Source organism: Podarcis filfolensis (genome assembly GCF_964270895.1).
Source record: "Podarcis filfolensis genome assembly, chromosome: 10".
In the NCBI taxonomy this organism is placed as follows: domain Eukaryota; kingdom Metazoa; phylum Chordata; class Lepidosauria; order Squamata; family Lacertidae; genus Podarcis; species Podarcis filfolensis.
In genome coordinates, this window is record NC_139612.1 from 2,467,587 (window position 1) to 2,491,896 (window position 24,310).

Genomic DNA, 24,310 nt, shown 5'->3' on the forward strand with positions numbered 1-24,310 from the left:
TATTATAAACTCCAGGCTGTTGTTTCCTATTAATTTTTATAGAGTCTTTGGTCAGGGATGAAAATGGCAGGTGTCTTTTGGATACCTGCCTGTAGAAGGGAAATTGTGGACACACCTACACCCAGATGAAAAAGCATGATAAAGGCAGAAATGCACCATAAGAGTGTTATTTTTAGCTCATGGACAATTAGCAGTGCTTTCCTCCTATTTATTTTAATTGTCCTGAGTAGCGTATGCCCTAAAAGCAATTTACTACTGCAAATGTTTCACAGCTCTTGCATAAAACAAAACAGTCTTTTTTTAAAAACCAGGACTGTGCTGTATATCTGCACTGGAACATTCTTCATTGTGAAATGGCCTATTACTACTGCTGCTACTGAGGGTGAACTGTTTAGATGAAGATGCTCCCCAGCACTGACTCCAAACAATCAGGGACTGTAGTGGCTTCATGATGCTGCAGGCAAAATCATGTTTAGAGTCACAGGGTTGGAAGCTACGCCAAGGGCCACTGAGTCCGCCCCCCCCTCACATGATAAGAGTGGCTGCAACTTTGTTGCCATTCTGCCGGGGTTTTTTTTTAAGATGCACCTACTTATGCAGGTATTCCCTTGATCTCTCAACCTGAGTCTCTTGCTTTAAGGGATGTGTCGCTTTAATTACATTGTTTTGATTATATTATTGATATTTTAACAGTCTTGTTTCATTGTGTATTTTAATGATGGATGAGTGATTGCACTCACTCTCAACAGGTGTGGCAATTTTTCTCCACAATAGGCCAGAGGTTTTCAACCTTTTTGAGTCCATGTCTCCCCTGACCAAGTACATTCTTTCTGTGTCACCCCTGTGGGGCTCAGGATCCCAGTTATGTCACCCCTTGCCTGCAGAGCTGGCAGCCTCTCACCCTTTTTTGAGCACCCTCCCTTGTGCAATGTTCCCTCAGCCTCCTTTCCTCCCCCCTCTCCTTGGGAGTCCTCCAGGCAGCCACTGCTGCCGCCCCTGGTCTCTAAGCTGCCCCCCCCAATAGGTGCCTCCTCACACTGCCCCACAGGGAACTGGGACTTGTCTGTCCATTCCCAACAGCAAGGACTTGCTGCCCACTTGTTTGCCTACTCCGAGGCTGCTTCAGCTCCTGGCAACCAGCACCCCCTGGCCAGCCCCAGAGACACAATTCACCTGGGTAACTTGTAGCCAGGGCTGCTGCAACAAACAAACAAACAGCTGTGCAAGCCTTTGGGGGGCAGAGACGCGAGAGGGCATCAGAGGAGGGAGGAGGGGAAAGAGGGGCAAAGGCCAGTGTTGCCCATGGCACCCCGACCATCATTCAAGGCACCCCAGGGTGCCATGGCACACTGGTTGAAAACCACTGCATAGGTGATTAAAAATATTCATGTTTTCTGTGAGCTAAGTTCCCGTGCTCCAGCGTATTGTTCCAAAATTGCTTAAGAGGTTGGGTGACTTGACGTTTGACAGGTTTGATTCCAGCTTGCCTGCTGCCCCCATTGTCCCTTTCCTTCTCCTGTTCGTTGAGAGAAGTGAGATAACAAAGCAGGAGATCTTACAGAACCACTTGACACTCCAGCATAAATTATCTGCCTTCTGGCTCCTATTTGGCACCAGCATCTCCCGCTCTTAGAAATGCCAGGGGCAAAGGGCCCTAAAGGAGGGGGGCCATGCAGGCATTTCCCCTCTCCCCCCCCCCCTTGGGTCTGCTTGTCTCTGTCTCCCTCTCGCTGTCTGTTGCATGCAGAAATCTGGAAACACGGGTTTTCATAGTAGTGAGGTTCATAAGGCTAATCAGAGCAGCTCACCAGATACAAGCAGTCATGCAGAGTCCATATATTATTTTAATTAGCCAACTTAATCACTCTTAATGGCACTTGATAGCACTTAGTTTCTTAATGACATGACACCCGATAGCTTTCTGTTAATACGTAAAGTCCCTTAATAATGTTTACAACAAAACTACATCTGTGTACTTTATTCATTCAAGTAAACTGGATGCAAATTGTGTGTAGCCACAGAAAAGGTTCCAATCCCATTCAAATGTGCTTCCACTCTAGCTGGGACCCAGAGAAGGATCTCTTCTGCTGATCTTAGGCGGTGGGCAGCATGACTGAGAGGAGGAGGTTGCCGAGGGGGCCTGGGCTGGTTTCTAAAAGTGACTCTCCACTGAACTCTTTGGGTTGCGATTTCTAGCAGGCGGGGGCTTAGATCAAGACTATTCTAGCAATAGCCACATATCCTGGTTCCATCCAGATTAAACTACTATCTGGCGCTGCCTTTGAGGATTGTTCAGAAAGTTCAGCTGGTCCAAAATGCAGCTGCTAGGGGCCTGATGGGGGCAAAGGGGTCACATCATTCATATACCGGCTCCAACGGTTGCCAGTCTGTTTCTGGACCCAGTGTTATTGGCATCTTCGTGCCTTGATGGACAATGGAGGATTGCTCCTTTGGGGGTCAAGTCAAACCGCTGCAGAGACTGATATGGGAGAGGCATGCTTTATATGCTGATTTCAACCTGTAAAGTTTTTGGCCAAAGCGATTTGTTGGGCCACACATTGAGATCAATGAAGTGCTCCTCAAGTGGCCACGAGGGAACAAGATTTTTCCGGGGAGCCCTCACAGCTTTCAAATTCTCTCTCTTCAGATCTGCATCATATGGAAATGCTGCAGAGATTTCAGAAGGCTCTGGAAAAATGTCTTTTGATAAAAGCTTTCTAGGCATGAGATTGTCCTATTGTCAAGATTACACTGCTTAATTTTGTTTTGACTAGGTTTTATTGATAGTGGGTGGAACTCAACTATGTTCTGTGCACAGAGCAAGGCTGCTCCCACAATGGGACTTTCCCCCTCTCCCCTCTGCACCCCCTGAATCCACTCAGAGGGTTTAGGGAGGATGTCGAAGGAGGAGAGGAGGAAGTCCCATTGCACAACTTAATGCTTCACAGAATTCCACCCAGTATATTCCTTGTTCACCCATTGCAGGAGTTTTAACTATTGGCAGCTGTTTTGGATGGGTTTGCCTAGAAAAGTAGATTTAAAATACTGTTAAATAAATAAAATGTCTACATCATACTTTCATTATCTGATCTCAATGAGACATTTTAGCAAACAGTCCGAAGGATCATATAAGTAATCACCAGTAAGGATACGTTTAGACTATAGTTAACTGTGTGACCCAGAACTTTCTATGATCCACCAACTGTAGTGCTTCATGAAAGGTTTCCACCACCCAACTGCTTAGAGATATTATCTACACAAAGCAGTTTGTCCGTGCTCCAATCCATTTCACCTAAAGCATTATCAAGCTTGATATGGAAATAGAGCTTTTATATCTCTATTGGTTTTTCTTAGACAATGCTAAGCTAACTATGGCTTATTAAAACATGGTTGACTTTATAATCTGAAACCAGTCTGGTGTTTTGAGTTTACTGCCAGCAAACCATGGTCTGAAGCCATGGCTTGCTTTAACTATACAGTAGTTTGGCATTATGGGTGAACTCAGCACCCTTCCTTAGCAAGGGTTTGTTTGGCTATTCCACCCCGGATGCTCTCCATGCTACAAAGACACAAAGCAAAAACAAAAAGTTTGCTTCATCATCTGTGGGACAACATGTAGTTAACTCGTAGTTTTTAAGCAAACCATGGCTTATTGTTATGAGTGAACCAAACCAATGGGAATTACTATGAGCAGGGTAAGCTAGAGCTGAGCTACTAGATCAAAACAGAGCTTTTGGCAAAAGATCAGCTCTCTGACTGATTATTTACTTTAATTAGTGCAAGGTAAGTAGGCTTTTCAAATGCCAGAAGTTGCAAACATAGAGCAAATTTTAAAACAGCCTTAACATTTCCCCTTTCAAGATTCCTTTAAGAATGCAACATGAATGAATCCAGATAAAATAGGCTGACGAAGGCAGAAACACCAGGTCAGGGGGAGAAAAATACTTGAGCTTCCCATCAGCTCTGTTTAAAAATCTAGAGACTAGTCCATTGCTCCGTGTCCGCTTCTCTGGAGCAGCAGAAAACAACCTTTCTCCCTCCTCCATGTGACACCCTTTTATATATTTGAACATGGCTATCATATCACCCCTCAACCTCCTCTTCTCCAGGCTAAACATGCCCAGCTCCCTTAGCCGTTCCTCATAAGGCATCGTTTCCAGACCTTTGACCATTTTGGTTGACCTCCTCTGGACACGTTCCAGTTTGTCAGTGTCCTTCTTGAACTGTGGTGCCCAGAACTGGACCCTGTCTGGAACTGTGCCTGGATTTTCAAATGTTGGTCACTAGGCCATCTAATTCTGCTTCAGGGTTTAGGCCAACCATTTTGTAAAGTATCCAGGGTGGCAAGGTGCAAACTGAGCAGCATCTGCTGTGTTTGACTGAATGGGCACAGCTGTACAAGCAGGCAAGGCTGGGAGACCTTTCTGGACTGAGCAAGTTCTAAGGCAACTGGAACAGGCAATGGTCACCTCAGCATCACCACATCCCAGCTGAGAAGAGCCAATCCAGGAGTCTGAAGAGTGGGAGAGAGCAGCCTGACAACCTTTTTCTTCTCAGGGAAGCCAGTGGGTGGGTGGGGAGAGTGATTTGGAATACTTTACAGAAAATGTGAAGCATCCATCCCTCCTAACACTTCTCTACTTCAAACTGACCCACCCTCAAAGCTGCTTTTCTTAAAATAAAAAGACACAGAGGCTCCACTGCATGCACTTGCATGTACAAAATACGTAGCCATGATAGCTTTAAAGTAGTGGTGGTGGCGGTGGTGAGAGATTTTACCAGTGAAAAGCCATGACAATGTGGAGATTCTCTCTAGAGGGAGAAACACACAGAGTAAAAAAGAAAATCATCATTTTAGAATCCCAAACTGGCATTAAAATAAAGTATTCTCTGTTCCCTTTGTGAGATCTTTTCCTGATGTGAATTAGGTTACTGTTTCTGAAGTACAATGCACTTTTAGACAGGTTCATTGTGAACAGCGAGAGGTTAGAAAAGTATCAGCTTTCAGGAATGAAATTTGTGTATGTGACCTTCCGTATGCTTATTCCTTCTTCACAGTAGTAGTAGCAACAGCAGTGTTCTGTTACAAGTAATTTTCATACCCAGGAGACAGGTACAAATCTAATAATGCATTTTGCATTTTATTCCATTTCCTCCCCTAAATATCATTTTGTTATTGTTGTATCACTAGGAGGAATAAATGTTTCACTATTATGATCCCAGGATTGCTTTTAAACACATCTTACCCTCCCTTCAAAAGCTCCTCATAGTAATTCAGACGTCTCCCTCTCTCTCTTTTTCGACCTGTGAATGAAGTATCTCAGCACGAGCAGAAAAAGTTGTGCTATCACTACAATGTGCAATCCAGCAGTAGCTGAATCCACATCTACCGTGCCATTGCAGTGGTGCTCAGAGCATGTTGCTTTGCAAGCTGAACATGGACTAAAGCAACCACAGTTTACATTTACACAGAAATTGGGGTGCTGCACTTACCGTATTTATTCAGACCCCTTTGTGCATATGGCTCTTTGCTTCATTGGGCACGGGCACCAGAACCGAACCTCCAAAGAGGCCGTCCTTTGGGTCCCTCCAGACCTGTGCCCTGAAGTCTGAAACCAACTGGACCACTGTTGACAATCTCAGCTGCATTTTGCAAATGTCAGAAAAATATGATGCATACTCACCTCTGGCATACACAAATGAATGCTGACAAACACATTTAGGTGATTGCCAAGCCTTTTGTCCCCTTCCCTTGGGTTTATTTCTGAGTTTTTGAACCTTCACAAAATGTATTCATGAGGGTATCCACACTCATGCATTTAGTCATTCATGGCAACCAAGGTGGTCATAAATGGTAAACACACATGAGATCTACTCATGCTTCAAAAAACATAGCCCTTAGAAAATTTTAGAGAAAAGCCCAGTGCTTTTAGAAGAAATTATTATACAGCTCTAAATCACCAGGTTTGATAAAGCATGTAATTAAAGAAGATTGCTTCTTACCAATGAAGCCAGGCTTGTAATTAAACTTTCAAACAGATTTGTTTATAAGTGGGTATGGCAGGCCAAGACCTCAGTCAGGGGCTGAACTGAATTTCAACGTAATAACAGAGCAGAGTGAAGGGGGGTGGAAGATCTGCATGGTGTTATCCCTGGGTTACAACGGGTGTAAATTCACATAAGCCTAGTCAAAGGCAATGAAACTGTGGACAGAGCTGGTGTAGCAGAATGGCTGGAAGTGTAACTGTATGCATGCTTACTAAGTTCCACGGTGTTCATTGGGGCTTCCTCCCTAGTAAATGCATTTAGGAATACTGCAATCCCAAATAGGAATTTAGGAGAAGTTCGATTCAGTTCACATTTAAAGGTGAGCCTACTTAATTTGCACTTTCTGAAACAGTACAATAACTGAAACACAGCCATGCTTCAAAAATCACAGTTCTATGAATCTTGCAATTCAGTTATCCAACCAGGTAATGTGTACATTAAAAAAAACACAAAAAACCACTAGGGTAATGTGTGCATAAAAAAGCAAATATTGGTAAAAATAACATACAAAAAATGCATTTTATTGTGGAATTTGTTCTGAAGTTTGGAGGAACTGCATACTATCATGCTATTATGATAAATTTGCACCAAAATGCTGGTTCATGGGGATAAAAAAATAAAAACACAAACTGATGTGGAATTGTTGAAAACTGGACTTAACATTGGAAAAATGAGAAACTGAGAGAACCCCAAAACTGATAGGCTTGCCCATCCCTAATCCCAAACACACTTCCTAGAGAGTAAACCCCATTGAACAGAGTGGGAATTAATTCCTGAGTAAACTATGCAGGGGATTGTGCTGTAAATGTGGGAAAGGAAAATCTAGCAGACTATGATTCAAATCACACCCAGTAGCTCATTTTAGGCAATGCTGCATAGGCTTTCTATAGCACATGGAACACTATAAAGGAGCTTTCCTCACAACAACTCTGTACTTTTTATTATTCCCACATGGCAGATGAAGGTGGCAGCAGAAAGGCTGAGAGACTGTAGCTTTCTGAGACCACCTCACGAGCTTGACCAAGATCCCACTGCCTCAGTGGCGTAGCGTGGGGGGTGCAGGGGGGGCCGGCCGCACCGGGCGCAACATCTGGGGTTAGGGCAAATCCACGGGTTAGGGGGCGCAAATCCACGGGTTAGGGGGTGCAAATCCACGGGTTAGGGGGCGCAAATTACTTGCCTTGCCCCGGATGCTGACAACCCACGCTACGCCACTGCACTGCTTTAACCACAATCTTCTGGAAATGCTGCAAAGATTAATGAAACTACGCACATGAGTTGCTTTGAACCATAAGGGAGACAAACGCCTTCTCGCCAACACAGAAATGTTAAGTATTCTTGTGCGGATTTATACGAGAAGAAAGTCTTATTCATTAAGTACCTGAATTGTACAAATGCTATGTTCTGTTCAGAATGTTCAGAAATAATCATGAACACTGCTCAGTACTGGAGCAGAAGCCTCCAATGCCATTGGTCATCACAGCTTCTGGTTTCTGTATAATACTGTTCTTCTGCCAACATGAATGGGATATTGGTTGCATTCTCTTTCAAGAGCATCCAGAGTACTTGCCTATTATATGCTAGAATGGGCAATGACAATATAATTTAACCTGAGACCTTCCGATATAGAGCGGTATAGAAAATAAATAAATAAATAAATAGGAAGACACCAAATTGCGCACAGCCTGCATCTAGCCTTCCCATGGAATCACAGAACTATGGAATTGGAAGGGACCCCAGGGGTCATCTAGTGTAACCCCCAGAATGCATCCATGACAGATGGCTATCCAACCTCTGCTTAAAACCCCTGTGTTTGGCCAAGGACATGCAGCAGAAGCACCTTGGCTTAGTCCTAAATGGAAGCAGCTGGCAGGCAGCAGTGGTGCCACAGACCTGGCCTCTCAGTAGCAGCATTGGCTGTGAGTCCCATGGAGGAAGTGGTCAGATATGGAGAAGGGGGTGGGAGATGCTCAGAGAATGGGCACTGGAAGACCTTGAGGGGGGTCCCAGTGGTTCTCAGATCACCAATTATTGGCTGTTGGAGGTGTCTGATCCTGGGGAGTGGCCCAGTGGTTTGGGGGATGGAGATCTGGACCACAGGGAGGGCCTAAGTGCATCAGCAGAGAAATCTTCTACCTTTGTCCCTCTGCAGCTGCCTAGTTCTTGGTTTCCTCCTGTCAGACAAGAGCCTATCCCTTCTGGGAAGTAGCTAACGGTAAGTCTGATGCCAAGACAGCCCTGTCTCCCCTCACCATGGACATGGAGATTCACCACCAGTGCGAACAAACCTTACAGGGACAACCTGCCTGAAGAGGGCCTCCTTGCTCTCCCAGTCCTGGGGCTCCAGCCATTTACCCCACTGAAACTGTGCCCGCCAGAAGGCAGGTACAGGATCAATGTGTGTTGCTTGTTGAATCCATGTTGAAGCTCATGCTTAGCCATGTATGTAAGCTCTCACATACCAGCTCATTCCTGTAACCTGCCACTTGCCTTATGTGATGCCTTTGGCAGAACTGGTGTTGTGAGTTCCAGTACTCTGAAGGGGAGGGTCAGGATAGCATCCCTGCTGTGTACCAGGCAGGGCAGGGCAGGCTCACTGGCACAACTATTCCAGGAATCCTGTAAGGTCACATCCTGACCTTGCTACTGCTCTGCCCTGCTCCTCAGCACATGCTGCACCCACCCACCCCTCCCTCCCTACCAACCACTCCTGACTCATATTCCAGAAGGGGTTAGAGAGGTATGGGTGCTGGAGTAAGATTTAGAATACAACTATTTGGAATGCAGGTATTACAACACTAACTCCAGATTAATTCAGGGCACTTCCAGACCATTGCCATTTTGGGGTGGGGTTCATTTGCATACCAACAGGTTCAGTTTGCACACTTATAACTGACTGGGAGGTCTTGTGCAACAAATCTGCTCCTCAAAAATATCGCACTTCTTTCGATAAGTGATGGGGAAACGCATTAGAATAATTGAATACCTCATAATCTAATCTGCCTGCATACAGGTAATCTAAAGCACAATAAGAATGTAAGAAGTTACTGGCCAAAGTTCTCCAACACCGTTTCCAACACTGGCTAGTAAAATGCCCCTGGGAAGCTGACAAACAGGACATCAAGGCAATTATCTACCTACCCTTTTGCTACTCCCCCCCACACACCTGGTTATTAGAGGCTCTTTAATATTACAGCACTTAGTATTAAAGCACTTAGCGGATAAGGCAGGTCAACAAACAAGATGAATTTTAACAGGGAGAAATGTAAAGTATTGCACTTGGGCAAAAAAAATGAGAGGCACAAATACAAGATGGGTGACACCTGGCTTGAGAGCAGTACATGTGAAAAGGATCTAGGAGTCTTGGTTGACCACAAACTTGACATGAGCCAACAGTGTGACACGGCAGCTAAAAAAGCCAATGCAATTCTGGGCTGCATCAATAGGAGTATAGCATCTAGATCAAGGGAAATAATAGTGCCACTGTATTCTGCTCTGGTCAGACCTCACCTGAGTACTGTGTCCAGTTCTGGGCACCACAGTTCAAGAAGGACACTGACAACTGGAACGTGTCCAGAGGAGGGCAACCAAAATGGTCAAAGGCCTGGAAACGATGCCTTATGAGGAACGGCTAAGGGAGCTGGGCATGTTTAGCCTGGAGAAGAGGAGGTTAAGGGGTGATATGATAGCCATGTTCAAATATATAAAAGGATGTCACATAGAGGAGGGAGAAAGGTTGTTTTCTGCTGCTCCAGAGAAGCGGACACGGAGCAATGGATCCAAACCACAAGAAAGAAGATTCCACCTAAACATTAGGAAGAACTTCCTGACAGTAAGAGCTGTTTGACAGTGGAATTTGCTGCCAAGGAGTGTGGTGGAGTCTCCTTCTTTGCGGGTCTTTAAGCAGAGGCTTGACAACCATATGTCAGGAGTGCTCTGATGGTGTTTCCTGCTTGGCAGGGGGTTGGACTCGATGGCCCTTGTGGTCTCTTCCAACTCTATGATTCTATAACTTTCACACAACTCTGGAACAAATGCCACAGTTTCATCATGATTGCTTATAATATAAAATATTTTTTCCTAGGTATTGCTAAGTTATGCAAAGCAATGTTCCCTGATATGATGCATTTTTGTGTTATTTTCACTAAAAGATGCTTTCTTACACATATTTTACTCTAGTGCATGAATTTCTGTGCATATTACTTGGCTGGAGAACTACATTGCAAAATTCAGAAAAGTGCAAATTTTAAAGGGCAGCTGTGTTTCACAAAGTGCATAGTGGGTAGATTCCCCTAAATCAAATTTCTCCCCCATCTCTAATCTTCACACAGGCCATGCTGAGCTCTTTAGAGGAGATTCAAACTACAAAGACAGCAAGCACACACTTTAGAAGGCTAACAGATTCCTTGAAAAACAGGTTCTCAGCAACAAACACCAACATGGGATTTTGCTAATCCTAGAACCTATAAATAAACTGATAATGGTAATAAGATTTGGTAATACAAAACAGCTCCATTTAGAGGTTTATGTGCTGTATCTAAACATGACAGTTTTTATTGCTCAACCTCTGCTCAACTCTTTGGTACACAACACTAAAAACTCATTATCTGTGGATGCAGTGCTTAGTGATAATTAGTGGAATTAATGATAATTAATTTCCATTTACAGTCAGGGAGCATTTGTGGGGAGAGAAGAAAAGTCCATTTGAAAGTTCTTTCAGCCCTTTGAGATGGTCCAGAAGGAGACGGCAGCTTTGAAGGACAAAACAAACAAACAAAAAACAGTGCAATGCAAGAAAGGAAGGAAGAAAAAAGAACCACCAGGCAACCCCCCCCTTAAAAAAAAACCCCTTTCTGTTTTTCTCAAAGAGGATGAGGGAGGAAGCGCTGGGCCAGCTCATTTTGCATGCTTTTAAGCCAGGTGTTCATTGCAAATTCAGCAGCAAGCCTTGGGAAAGGCTAAGAGCAAAGAAGCTGGAATTCTCCTGCTGCTGCCAGCAGTATTTGCTGATGGCAAAGCATTGGGGATTAAGAGGAGCTGTGAGAGGCCGGAGATTATAAAACAAAATTTTAAAAGGCAGAATTTTCAAGGGAAATAAACTAATTACCATTTATGTGTCACTTTTCTTTCTCTCTCTTCTGCACAGCTGCTTTTACTCCTCCAAGCCTGCAGCGCGAGGGGTGTGTGTTATAACAATACTGGAGGTAGCATTGTCTATGTGAAGACCTGCGGCTGGCGCTGTATGTGTGATTAATTGTATGGAAAAAGCCGGTGAGGAGAGACACACCCAAGTTTATAGACTGACTGGTATGTGGCACATTGACAGGAATTGCCAAGGAATTTTACCCTTGGCACTTATTTAAAAATCAGATTGGCACTGATTTGTGATGAAGGAAGAGCCTATACTTGAACAAGATCTACAAAGATGGCATGAGAAGAAAAATGTCTAGTTGCTCACAAGACAAAATATAGAAAATGCTCTAACACACTTTTATTGCATATCTTTGAGGAAGCGTAGGTGGTCTGCAGGTCCTCAGAGCTTAGACACTTGAGGCAAATCTCCATTTTGGGGTGTGTCTCAAGGCACCAAACGTGGCACCTTCAATCCCAGCAAACACATGCAACGTCCTCTTCCCTTGTTCTGTAAGGAGTCTAATCAATGGCACTGTCTTTTCATTGACGGGTGACATTGCTCTTTTTGCTTCCCCTTAAATTCCTTGGAGATTTTGCTGGGGAAAGAACCTCCACATCTTCTCAAATTTCACTGTAGGAGAAGTTTCAGAGTCAACTCTAACTCAGCATAAGCCTTCATTCTTGTGCCTCCTTTGAAATAGCTGCCGTGTAATGTTACAGTGTCTGGGCCCCAACCCTAGGATACGACTCCTCAGACAGGAAGCAGGAGGAGACAAGGAAGGCAGCCCCATTCTTCCTCTCAATGATGCAAATGGACCTTGCAAAGCAAGAAGACAATCAGGGGGTTGAATGGCTGGTGTGCTGCCAAGAATGGCAAACGTTGCAAACAATGCTTCTCAGGACCCCGGATTCCTTGGGGGTGATCAAGAGAAGGACACCCAGCTTACTTTGAAAGGCATCTCCAGTTCTGGTCCTGTAGAGGAGCCCACAGAGCAAAAGGCCAGGCATGCTAGTGGACACAGCACCAAGGAGAGTTCCCAAGGGGCAACAAGGCCTGGATGTAAACCGAGGAATTTTCAGACTCCGTCTCAAGTCCGCGTCTCCCATGGTCTGACACACAGTTAAGGCAGACTTCTCTACTGAAGTTGAAGCAAGGGCGGGGTGAATCAGAAAATGTTGCTGCCTTCCTGCATACTGGCAATGCATGTTTGGAACATTTTTCTGCTGGGTCAAGAATCCACCCTGCCCGTACACACCAATATTATTATTATTTAGCCACGCAGACCCCAATCATTGTTTGACTTTGCATGCATATTGCTTTTACTCACAAATGGCTTAATTGGGCATCATTTCTCTTGTTTGAAAGCATATCAAACTAATGCAGACCTGAACACTTTTTGTGTACTGCCTGCACTTTAGAAGCAAAACCAATAACTTAATTGCCCTGCAGATGGGGCAGACAGCCATCCCTTTTATTCCCTCACAATCACATTCTTAAACCTGATGCCTGTCTGAGCATTTTATCTGAACAACAGGTATGCAGCTTGCACCTCGGAAGCAGAAAAGCGCAGATATCTGTGGCATCCCTGGTTCCAGCAAGTGGAACACAGCGACACACAAGTCACGTGCGACTGAGGAAGTGGCATGGGTCAGTGGCAGCCATGGATCCCTTGTGATATGGGCCAAGAGCAGGACTAGCTCAAGACTTTTTGGCACCTGAGGCAAACCACAAAATGGTGGGGAATGGAAATCTACTTTGGGAACAAGGGGGAGAATCAAATCAGCCTTACCCAATGGTTAAAGTGGGAACCAAAGGCTGTGGGGGGGGGGGCAGGGGCTGCTCTGAATCACACCAGGTAGGTGCAGACCCTAGGAGACCCAGGGGAGGGCAGCCATTTCCTCCTTAGGCCTCCTATTTACCAAGAGGCTGCTGTAGAGGAGGCATGCGGGGCGGGGGGGGGGAGCTGCAGAGGACATGACAGATCTGGCCTCCAAGGAGGGCAAAACAGCTATGGCTGCCACCGCGGCAACAACAGAGGGCAACGCGTTCCTTGCAGGCCAGATCTGCTGCCCCTGTGGATCCTGCTGCCTGAGGCAGTTGCATCACTTTGCCTTGTGGGTGGGCCGGCCCTGCCCAAGAGGCACAGAACTACAGAGTCCCACTGAACAACAGAACAGTAACACAATATTGATCTGCATCCCAATTACATTTGATTATCCCCAAACCAGGCATTTTCACTTTACTGACTTATCCGTTTGTACAATCCTTATCTACCAATCTGAAAAAAGTTACCGCAATGTTGATGGAGCCTTCTGTTTAACTACTTCATTTTCCACATGGCAGCCCATCAAACCTCCACATCCTGCCCCTTCTCCTTAACCTCATGCATATTTATGTGCCAATTATGACGATCCTAAGGTATAAATGCATTAAGGGCCCATGATTTAATGTGCTTAAGACTATTACATGGTATAATGCAATTACTATTTGATGTGCAATTTACCTCCACACTTTATTTCACAACTGTCACTGTGTTATTAAGTAGCCATAACATAAGAAGACAGTGAGGCAACCACTGACCAAACAAATTACTGGTCTATGAAATTTGCTTCTGAAATATGTTCTTTGTGAAATAACACATATAAAGAAATCAGCAGAAAACAAGGGGCCTATTTGTCCCAGTTTATAATCAAGGATGTGCCAGGCCTCAAGGCTGGATGAAAGCCTTATTATACACCATATGTATAATAAATGTTAAGTGAACCCCGCAAGCTAATAGATATAATACAAAAGGGAAAAGGAATGAGGAGGGGAAAGGAAAGCAAGCTTCAGAGCAGCGGCTCCTTCACGGTCTGACGGAGGAGGGTGGACAGACTCCCCTTCTGCCACAATTAGCCTCCTGGGAGGCAGAGGATGAGCCGGCCACGTGGCTCTTTGGGCCTGGCCAGTGACGGGGAGGGCATGGCTCCCTCCCTGTCTCCCAAGGAAAACAAGCACTTAGAGAAGAGTGGCTAATTTACATCCGTTTATAATTCATCATATCTGCATCCCATTCTTCTCAATACTGGGTGGTGGAATACACAGGGTTATCCTATTTGATCCTCACAACCCCCTGCAAGACCATGGCTAGCTCCAGATCACACCACCAAATTCATGGCTTTGGACTCCTGGCCAGACCAGTCCCACTGTAGTCACATCCTCTCTCAGCGCCTGCTTGCTGGGGCTGGCAGGGCAGAGGGAAGACCAGCACTTGGTGGAGCTACAGACAGAGGGACTCCCTGTCTGGTTGTAAGTGAGAAAACAGACATGCACAGCGGATCACTCATCTTCATCAATCACAAACCAAACTTAGTTGGTCTCAAAGGTGCTACTGGACAATTTTTTATTTTATTTATTTATATATATATATATATCTATATATATATATATATATATATATTGACTGCGTCAGACCAACACGGCTACCTACCTGAACCAAATACAAGACAGATCAACAACTTTAAGAGTATTTTTTCACACAACCCAGTTACTGAAAACATGGCAGTACAGTGGTACCTCAGTTTAAGAACAGTCCGATTTAAGAACAATTCGGTTTACAAACTCCGCAAAACTGGAAATAGTGTCCCGGTTTGAGAACTTTACCTCGGTCTAAGAACGGAATCCGAATGGTGGAAGGACCCCAGCAGCGTGAGGCCTCATTAGGGAGAGCGCACCTCGGTTTAAGAACGGTTTTGGTTTAAGAACGGACTTCCGCAACAGCTTAAATTCGTAAACCAAGTTACCACTGTAGTTAGTTAGGCACAAGAATTAACAGACCTTTTTGCATAAACCATGCTCACCATTCCCCTTCATTCTAGAATAATCAGGCTTCTGATTTTAGTCAGAAATAATGCTTTTTTTCAACCACACAAACTGTACAAACAATGCAGTGATACAGAGACACAGATGAGTAATTTAACTGAGATACATTCCAGTGACCTTGATTTTTGAAAACAAAGAAAGCCCAACATGGGCCCAGGGTTGCAATCCAGCATCCCACTAACCCCTGCTAAAGCCACCAGTGCAAAGTGACTAAGAATAAATTAGAAGGGAGTGCAGGTGGACAAATGAGTGGTTTTTAAAGGCACTTATTATTATTTTGCTTTTGCCACCTACAGCAGCCCAGGACTGTATGACACTGTCAACATGAAACAGGAAATGTCCCCAAACTCGATTTCACCTTTTCTAGTACACTAGCAGGGAAATACTTCAGCCACAAGGTTTCATTTTTGGTTACAGGATTTGCATTGGGTTTTCATGAAATGCAAGCATTTGCTTTTGCCATCTGCTAAGTACTTTGAAGAGAACGCAAATTAGTTTAAAAATATACATTATACTCACTCCCCATATGGTTCCACAGAAAGAAATGTCAGCTTTCCCTTCTCCTCCCTTAATTTTGATCCCATTTATTTGTACAAGCGCAAAGTGACTGCCAATCATCATTGTTATTATATAGTATTTGCCTAGATTTTTTAAAAGTACACAGTGCTTTACAAACTGCTTTACATTCCGCCTCACAATAACACCACTATCAGGCAAGGTGATGTTTCCCTGCCCCACAAAAAATGGAATGTAATTTTTTTTAGAAACAAGTAGAAATGCCTCCAAGATTCTGGTGGCTCTTGGCTTCCCTTGGCCCGTGGGGGATGGGTGCTCAGGTAATTCAAATGGACCATTTTCCTCATGTTGCTCAAACATTCTGGGGTGCTCCGTGCAAAGAACAATTGTGGCAGTGCTTTGGAAAGGTCACTAAGCCTTTGCAGGTCTTGTGCCCTCCCCATCACTTCTGACAGAGCCCTGGGTAGACGTTTCAACAGACCTCCACGGCATGGGCTCGGGGTGCCAGCATTTCTGGGTTGGTTCTGTAAGAAAAAGCCAGCTCTTGGATGCCCCTAAAATAGCTATTTGGAACTGATACCATCTGCTTTTCCTATGTAGGTATCAACATATCCTCACATTTCATTAAATAACTTGATCAATGTAATGCAACGCCTGTCCACTTTTGATTCCTATTCCACATAACTATCCATTTTGTGGTCCAGAGAATATTTATTATTAAAGGACACCCCAGCCCCAATATCATATTTACAGCAAATAGTAATTATGATGTTAACCAGATGGCAAATCAGTATCATGCCTCAGGCAACCATTTCAAGGAAATGGACAAATGAGCATACAGTGGAACTATCACCAACACTATTATAAATTTGTCCATAGAGAACAGTAAATTGAGAATACTGGCAAGTTTTTATTAAAACGAAAAACAGTCACAATGGTGGTGGAAAAGCATTGCCCTATTAAGATTGTTTCAAAAGATATAATTGTCCCATGTTCTCCCTCCTCCATAATATTCTTTGTCATTTTCTCAGCCAAGATTACTACATCAAGCCCAGCTTCCTAAAATCCTCCGGCAACACAGCCTGTTATTGAAGAATAGAAAGAATGTACTTGCAAAACAAAACAAAACAAAAATCAATCAATTAATTTTAGTCCCAAGCTTTTAGACAACAATTACCAGACTCAAAATCAAAACTGAAACACCCACACACTGTTTTCCTAATCACTGGACTATGCTGTTGTACGAAAGTATAACATTATATCATTCATATAATACTTTGTAATTAAATTGACTATAAAGGCAACATGAAAAGAGTTGGCTTGTTGGCACCTGTTTGAAAAAGACCAAATAGTAAAGGGTGTGGATTGCTGTTTCCATGGTTTCCTTTAAAGGACCAATTCACTGCTGTGCTACTTTGCTTCCTATCAGATTCTATTAGGATAAGTGATTGGTGAATCACCCACTCAGAAAAACAATATTTTATTCATGGTTGCCTGTCTATATGAATAGCTTGGGGTATTATCTTTTTAAATTGCTGTTCGAATGCTGTTGAAGCTACTGTAATTAACATTTATTTAATGCCAGCAGTCATAACAACTGTGGTAACAACAACGGTGTGCCCTGCACAGACAGGACTTTATTTGTACAATAGGTCACTCCTGACAGAGATTTCTCAATGGCTGAAGACAGGACTGAAGCACATGAAATAAAAATAGCTCAAGCTCCCCAGGTGCAGAGTGCATTTCCGACGTCACTGAGAAACTAGAGTCTCTGCACACATCAGAGACTGGGCAGAAGCGTTTCAATTCTAGCGGGTGGCATTTCAGGTGAACTTGGGGCCCAGCACCTCTTTCTTCTAGGAATTAAGCTTCTTCCCCACAGGCATTTGTATCCATGTTCATTCAGTGGCCTTGAACTTTTCCAGGCTCATTGTGCTGCACTTCCTCAATAGCCAGCAATATTTGACCCACTTTTTATTTGTTGCATTAATTTTTCCTTTCCTATCTTTATCTACAGCTGTCCTGTTCTCACATTCTTCCCCTCTCTCATCCTCCTTTCCCACTCCCTCTCATTCCCTCTCAAAAGGGTGTTTGTGAAACCCACATCTATGGGTTGCAACAACCCACCACTTGATCACCAAAGAGGTATATGTATCAGACTGCATCCCCTCCAAGTGTCCCGATTTTGCAGCGACAGTCCAAGAATGACAGAAGCCATCCTGTTTTGTGATTTGGTGCTGGAATGTCTCTATTTCCCCACCAGCACTGCTGCCGCTGAGCTGAGGAAGGAGGAGGAGCCGGCGCTTGTCCTGAGCGATGAGGATGGAGGCAGCAGCTGAGAGGGAGAATCCCGTTACCTCTCCATGACCACCACTGCCAACCTCCTCCCCATGGCATCTCATAGCTAAATGAGGGGGCAGGAGGTGTATAGTTGGGGGATGAGGAGGAGCCTAGTGGCTAAGGGAAATCAAGTGACATGAGGTGGGGCTGGTACAGAAAACACTGTTCCTGATAAACCGATCTTAGGGAGAGACATGATGTAGTTTGGAGGCAGAGTGACTTCAGAAAGAGCTATTGTTCGATACTGTTCACTCAGAATAGCTAAAACCAGCCTCTCCTCCCTTGGCTCTCTTCTAGGGTGTTTCTCTTCTAGGGAAAATGGTGTGAGCAAAGTCTTAGGAATAGCTTGAACATGTGGTCAGCTGCATGGGCATCTACACACTGCCTGGTTTCTGAGACCAGGGTCCACGTGGCTCTTCCCAAAAAGCTGAATGTGCTAAGACAAGTCAACAATCCTATTGAACTGTATGCAATCCATGCTAAACAAAATAAATCTAGCATACTAAAGACACACACGGCTTCAAATGTGTGAGCACTAGTGAAATGCCTGCATTGTGAACAGCAGGACCTGTATCTTGCAGGAGCACCTGGGGCCAGTTCTGTCTGCTGCTGACTCTGTTCCACACAGCAGGCCACGGGCACATCCGAGAGAACTCCAGCAGAGACACTAAGGATAAACCCGACTCCCCCCTCATAGCACTCACTTCTGTTTCTTGGTCACATTAACTGTGACAGAGGACTTTTCAAGGTGGCTCTCTCTCCCATGTATGCACACACATAATGTACATATGGGCCCATGCTGGGGTTTTGTTGAGGGGCGTGTGCATTGGTGTGCCCATTCCCCCAAAGCAGCTTAGCCCTTGCCTCTTGGAAGGCTGGGTTCAAGTCTTGCCTCTACCACTGTGTGGTTCATTGTGTGGCTTTGAACCAGTCATTATCGCTTAGTCTCAAGTCACTTCAAACCGGGACAGCAATGCTCTCCCTCACAGCATTCCTATAAAGCACATTATAAAGCATTAAACAAAACAAAGAAATGACACCAACTAGTTTTAGTCCACCTTATTTAGATCAGTCACTCAACAAACTTTGTGAGGCATGTCAACATGACTAGTGGACCACCAGCATTTTCACCTCAGCAAAATGCCACCACAAGTTGTAAATGTAAAATCAAGATTAACACAAACTTCACTTCTATGGCATTCTCTTTATTTCTTAAACCTCACTGCATTAAAAGAAATCATTGAGCAGCTTTCTAGCGTAAAACTCAAAGGACAAATAAAGCCCCGCTTTGAACAAGTCCTCTTGCACCCTTTACAGTCTCCCAGCGCAAATTTGGTCTCTTTCACACAAAAATGCTTTTGCAGCAGACAGAAGTAAACAAAAGCCATGTCGATTCCTTGCCTAACTGCAATTCTGCTGTCTGAAAAAAATGCTGTTCCTCCACAAATAGCAGTAATAGTAATAATCATTATAAGCCACACAGCCCACAGCATGATGTGCAGGGACCCTTTCAAGTGAACAGCTCCCCGGGTGCGCACAGTCCCTGCTTCCCACACAACACAATGAAAAGCATCCCGACAGGAAACCCACAGGAAAGTGTGAGCAGCTGAGGAGAAATCCTTTACAAAGGAATCCCTCTGAAGCAGAGGAAGAGAAAAATGAGGGGTTTCTCCTCCTTTCAGCTATCTGGTTGTCCTCCTCTAAATCAAAAGTACAGATGCACAATAGACAAAAACTGAGGCATCTCTTCCACACACTTCCTCTCCCCAGGAAAGCACCGAAATGTATCTCCTTACCTTGGTTCTCATGGGAGACAGAAGCCCTTCCATTTTGCTTTCTTCCTCATGCCAATCCTCTTTTCTCCAACTTAGTTTCTCTCTTTTTCTTCTTCAAGTATCCCATATGATGAATGAAACCATGTCCAAACCCAGCAGCGACTTCCCCTCAGAGAAGCTGAGGCAGCAGCAGCAGGCGCAGACCTGCCTGTCTTCAGCTCCTCCTCACTCTGCGCTGTGAGGAACACGGGGCCAGAGAAGCCTCCTTCTCCCTCCCTCCCTCCCTCCCTCCGTGCATAATGTGCCTGCAGCTACGTACTATAGTCACTGACAAATGCTCCTTCTATTACGTAATGCGTTCAGCAACAGGAGATCTGAAGCAAACCAGAGGGATCAGGTCACGCAGGACAAGTGGAAGCTATGGGCTTGTCTCTGAGCATCTGTGGCCAGCGGAAAGCAGCCCTGCCCCTCCTATCAGTCAACTGGATTCAAAGGAAAGGAAAAGGAAAATCCTGATTGCCAGAACTCATGAGTAGCAAGTTTCCTGGGTGCTTTGGATCTGTTTTTGCCTTAAATCTGAACACTTCCTTCAATTCAAATCTGAACCTGCCTTCAATTCAAGAACACAGGTAACACTCAATGTATGGAGGGTTAAGTAGTTGGGGGTCCAGTTATATAATGGGGAGACTGAACTAAGAATGAATAAATCTGTGAGTTTCAGTTTCTCTTAAATTCCATACACCACGTTTCCACATGTCTGCAATTGCAAAAAAAAAGTATTTGCAAAAGTCCATTAGCATTATACTGCATATTTATGCTAATTTACACATCATTGTATTAATTTGTCTCTACTATATACATTCCTGCCAACCTAGCAGTTGGAAAGCATGTCAAAGTGCAAGTAGATGAATAGGTACCGCTCCGGCAGGAAGGTAAACAGCGTTTCCGTGCGCTGCTCTGGTTCGCCAGAAGTGGCTTAGTCATGCTGGCCACATGACCCAGAAGCTGTATGCCGGCTCCCTCGGCCAATAAAGCGAGATGAGCGCCGCAACCCCAGAGTTGTCCACGACTGGACCAAACGGTCAGGGGTCCCTTTACCTTTTTACTATAAACATTTTGCAAGTAATTTCCATTAACATAGTGCATTTTTGTATGTTATTTTTGGCCAATATATACTTTTTAATGCACACTTTAAAATACCGTAAGCCCTCAATTTATGCAGAAGTTACAGGCTAGGGATCACGCCTAAAGCCAAAACACTTTGGGTGCAATGGCTTTCCCCCCAGATGCCCACCCCCTTTCCGCCCCTTTCTATTTTTTTATTTTTCCAAGTGCATAAAGCTGAATGTGCACAAGTTAAATGTGCGTAAGCTGCAGGCTTACTGCATACATATTTTCACACAAGCTTTACAAGGGTTAATATCAAAACCTATCTGCAGTGCCAGAACTCATCCACGAAACACTGAGAAGCATCTGAGCATAGACAAAGTCTCTCTCTTTCTCTCATTTCCTCTGCTCTCGCCTGCCTGGGACTGGGGGAGGTAAGCAGCGCAAGCACAAACTCCTGCATCTTCAAAATTAAACCTTGATATTAGCTTTACAAGTGTGCAAATAATATTTGATAAAGGATCGCCTAATCTTAGTTGAATGTTCATCACCTATCATTAACAATGGCCTAATTTTGCACAGTGCTGAGAGGCCACTGCTCAGAATTACCGGTAGCTTTATGTTATCAAGATACTATTTCCAAGAGACAATAAAATGAGAGAATCCCTTTTTTAAAAGAAGAAAAGAAAAAAGCCAGAGGCACAGTAAGACATTATAAGAGCAGCCTGGGTTGTCTTGATATCTGCCGCCCTCCACCTGCCTTTCCAATGCTGTTTGTCTACTAGATTATTAACTCTGGGATTCTTTTTCTTCTCCACCCTAAAGGCTCGTGCTTTTTGCACTATCTTCCTCTTGCCGCTTGTGGGTTGCTAAGGCGTTCCATCTACTGCTGCACCATTAATACGCATTCCAAAATAATGATATTGCTCTTAACCATTTTCCAGTATGAATGCAACTCCTCATTGAAATGCAAAGCCATCTGACCAAACCCAAGCTCCCGGACACGTTTGCCAGAGCAAAGGAAATGCTTTTGCAACTGTTATCAAACATATCCATTTCTTTTAGCTCACTTTGTCATTTATATTCAAACCGTACTTACAAGTCTCTAATAAGCGCTGCAGAATAAATCACATGCATGCACATCAAGACTCCACTACATTGATAATGATTTACTGACTAGTAACAGGATTAATATCCAATGCGGGAGTTGCAACAGCAACACTTAACAGTGACAGCCGTTCACTGATATTGGACATTAGAGTCATTTATTTGGTTTTACTGGAGTTTCTATGTTGTACATGAAGTGTGATTAGGATCTAAGCCTAAGGCATCCCCATCCTAAATACTGTATATTTAGAGGGAGATGGGAGGAGAAATCATTTCCTGTTTACTGTCCTGTAACCTGCCCAGGAAATGTGCACTAATAGGCAGTCTTCTTCAATAATAATAATAATAATAATAATAATAATAATAAAACTTGTAATCTGTTTTTTTGCCAATTGTGATGCCAACTCTAGTGACAACAGGGATGGGTGAACTGTCAATTTTGGTTTTTCATTTTGCCAATCTTAAATCCAGTTTTCATTTCCACTTCTGTTTGCAAATTCTTCCCCCCCACCCCCAAGTCCTCATGAAAATCCACATGCATTTGGGTACAAATTTATCCCAGTACACACATCTTTTAATGCACCTTCACCTTATATGCACAATATTGCATAGGATTTTTCCAAAATATAAAGCATTTTTATATGTTATTTTCGGTAATGAATAAATTCATACGCAGGGTTTACTTTCCAGTACAAATTACTTGGCTGGAGAACTCCCTTGCAAAAGTCAAAGAATTGCTCGTTTCAAAGAACGGCTGCATTTCAGTTCGCATATTGTTTCCCAAAGTGACAATTAGGTAGATTCGCTTTTACATGTGAACTGAATCTAATTTCTCTTGTATCCCTAGTGGCAAACAAGCCACACCATGGCTGCAAATGAGACAGAGAAGCCAGCATTTGGTGGTCTGCATCTTTCCCAAATGGCTAATTTCCCCCAATATACCCTAAAACATGGAAGGCCATTAAATCTCTCATTAAATGCATCTAGCATCTTGTCAGAGGTCACAGGATATGCGAAGATAATGCTCCAATTTGTTATTTTTACTTCCTACAAGTATTTGTTGCTGTTACTGCAGCCCAAAGACTTCCAGAGCAGGTTAGAGGCAAAACCACAAATAACTGTAATAACAGCAGCACAGTCTCAGATAAAACAGAACAATCCCACCATTATTTAGCTTTGAGTGCTAAAAATGAGCGCTTAAAAGATCTAAGCCGGAGGTGGGTGGGTAACCTGCTGCCCTCCCGATGTTGCTAGACTCCAACAGCCCCTAGCAGCACAGTCAATGATCAGAGATGATGGGAGTTGTAGTCTAACAATATGCCTAACATCTTGCCCACTCCAGGCCTAGGGAAATTAGAAGAAGTCATGTCCAGACTAGATGACGGTCATGCACTTCATGTGCAGCTGCTTTAAAGATGGTCCAGAAACCTCTGCCAATTTGAAATGTGGTCACCAGAGTCCTGATGGGGTACCTGCTACACTAGCTTATAGCGCATTTCCAAGCCCAATTTAAAGGGTTGGTTTTAAGCTTTTAAAGCCTGCAATGGTTTGGGCCCAGGCTATCGGGTGGGCTGCCTGCATCCGTACCATGTTGCCCATGCTCTGAGATCCTAATCAGGGAATCTCTCCATGTGTCCGCCTCCCAGGGTTGTAGGCAGGTGAGAAGGTCTTTTCTGTGGTGGCTCCATACCTTCTGAACACCCTCTCAGTAGAACTGCTTATGGCATCAGCTGCACTTCAGGCATTCAAAAACTAATTTATATATTTTTTTGTCCGGGATGGAGGCAGAAATATTTTTATGTTATTGAAGCTCTGTCTTTGTTTTTAACTCTGTGAATCTGTTTTTATCATGGCTTTTAGTAATATTTATTTTTTTACATGTAGCTTGTTTGTTTGTCAGTTGCTTTGGGTAGAACTTGCACCCAGAAATGCAGCCTATAAATGTTTTAAAGTACAGTCATACCTCGTGTTGCGTTAGGTTCAGGTCGAGTCTTTTCAGCTTGCGAATGCGGCAGACCGGGAAGTGTATACTTCCGGGTTTTGTCCCGCATGTGTGTGCAGAAGCGTTCTGCGTGCTTCATGCATGCGCAGAAGCGCTCTATCAAGCACCACTCTAGTTGCAGACTTTTCGGGATGTGAACGACACCCCAGAATGGATCAAGTCTGCAACTAGAGGTACCACTGTAAATAAAAACATTTTGAAAGGGTTGGAACCTGGAGCCATAAAACCTTTCTGGGAAAAGTATTCCACAAAACTGATGTGTCACTGAAGGAAAGGTTCTTCCCACTGGAGAAGGTGGGAGAACTTGAGAAAAGATCTCCATCTTAAACCTCAGGCAGCTTCGCACGGAGCCAGAGCCCCAGCCCTGCTTCGCCCTCACAATTTCTGTTTTCTGATTCTGTGGAAGGCCAGGCACATCCA

The 24,310-nt window shown here is 44.0% G+C and overlaps 1 protein-coding gene across 3 annotated transcripts in view; it reads right to left on the reverse strand.

Moving 5' to 3' along the window:
* Positions 1–24,310, reverse strand: part of FRMD4A (FERM domain containing 4A) — a 426,455-nt gene that overhangs the window by 340,996 nt on the left and 61,149 nt on the right. The window contains exon 1 of one of the 3 annotated variants that reach the window (XM_083574966.1): positions 19,696–19,903. The exons of the other annotated variants lie outside the window; for them this stretch is intronic. Coding sequence (XP_083431092.1) covers positions 19,696–19,728 — 33 coding nt within the window. The 5' untranslated portion in view covers positions 19,729–19,903. Of the gene's footprint in view, positions 1–19,695; positions 19,904–24,310 lie in introns of those variants that run through there. 3 annotated transcript variants of the gene reach the window in all.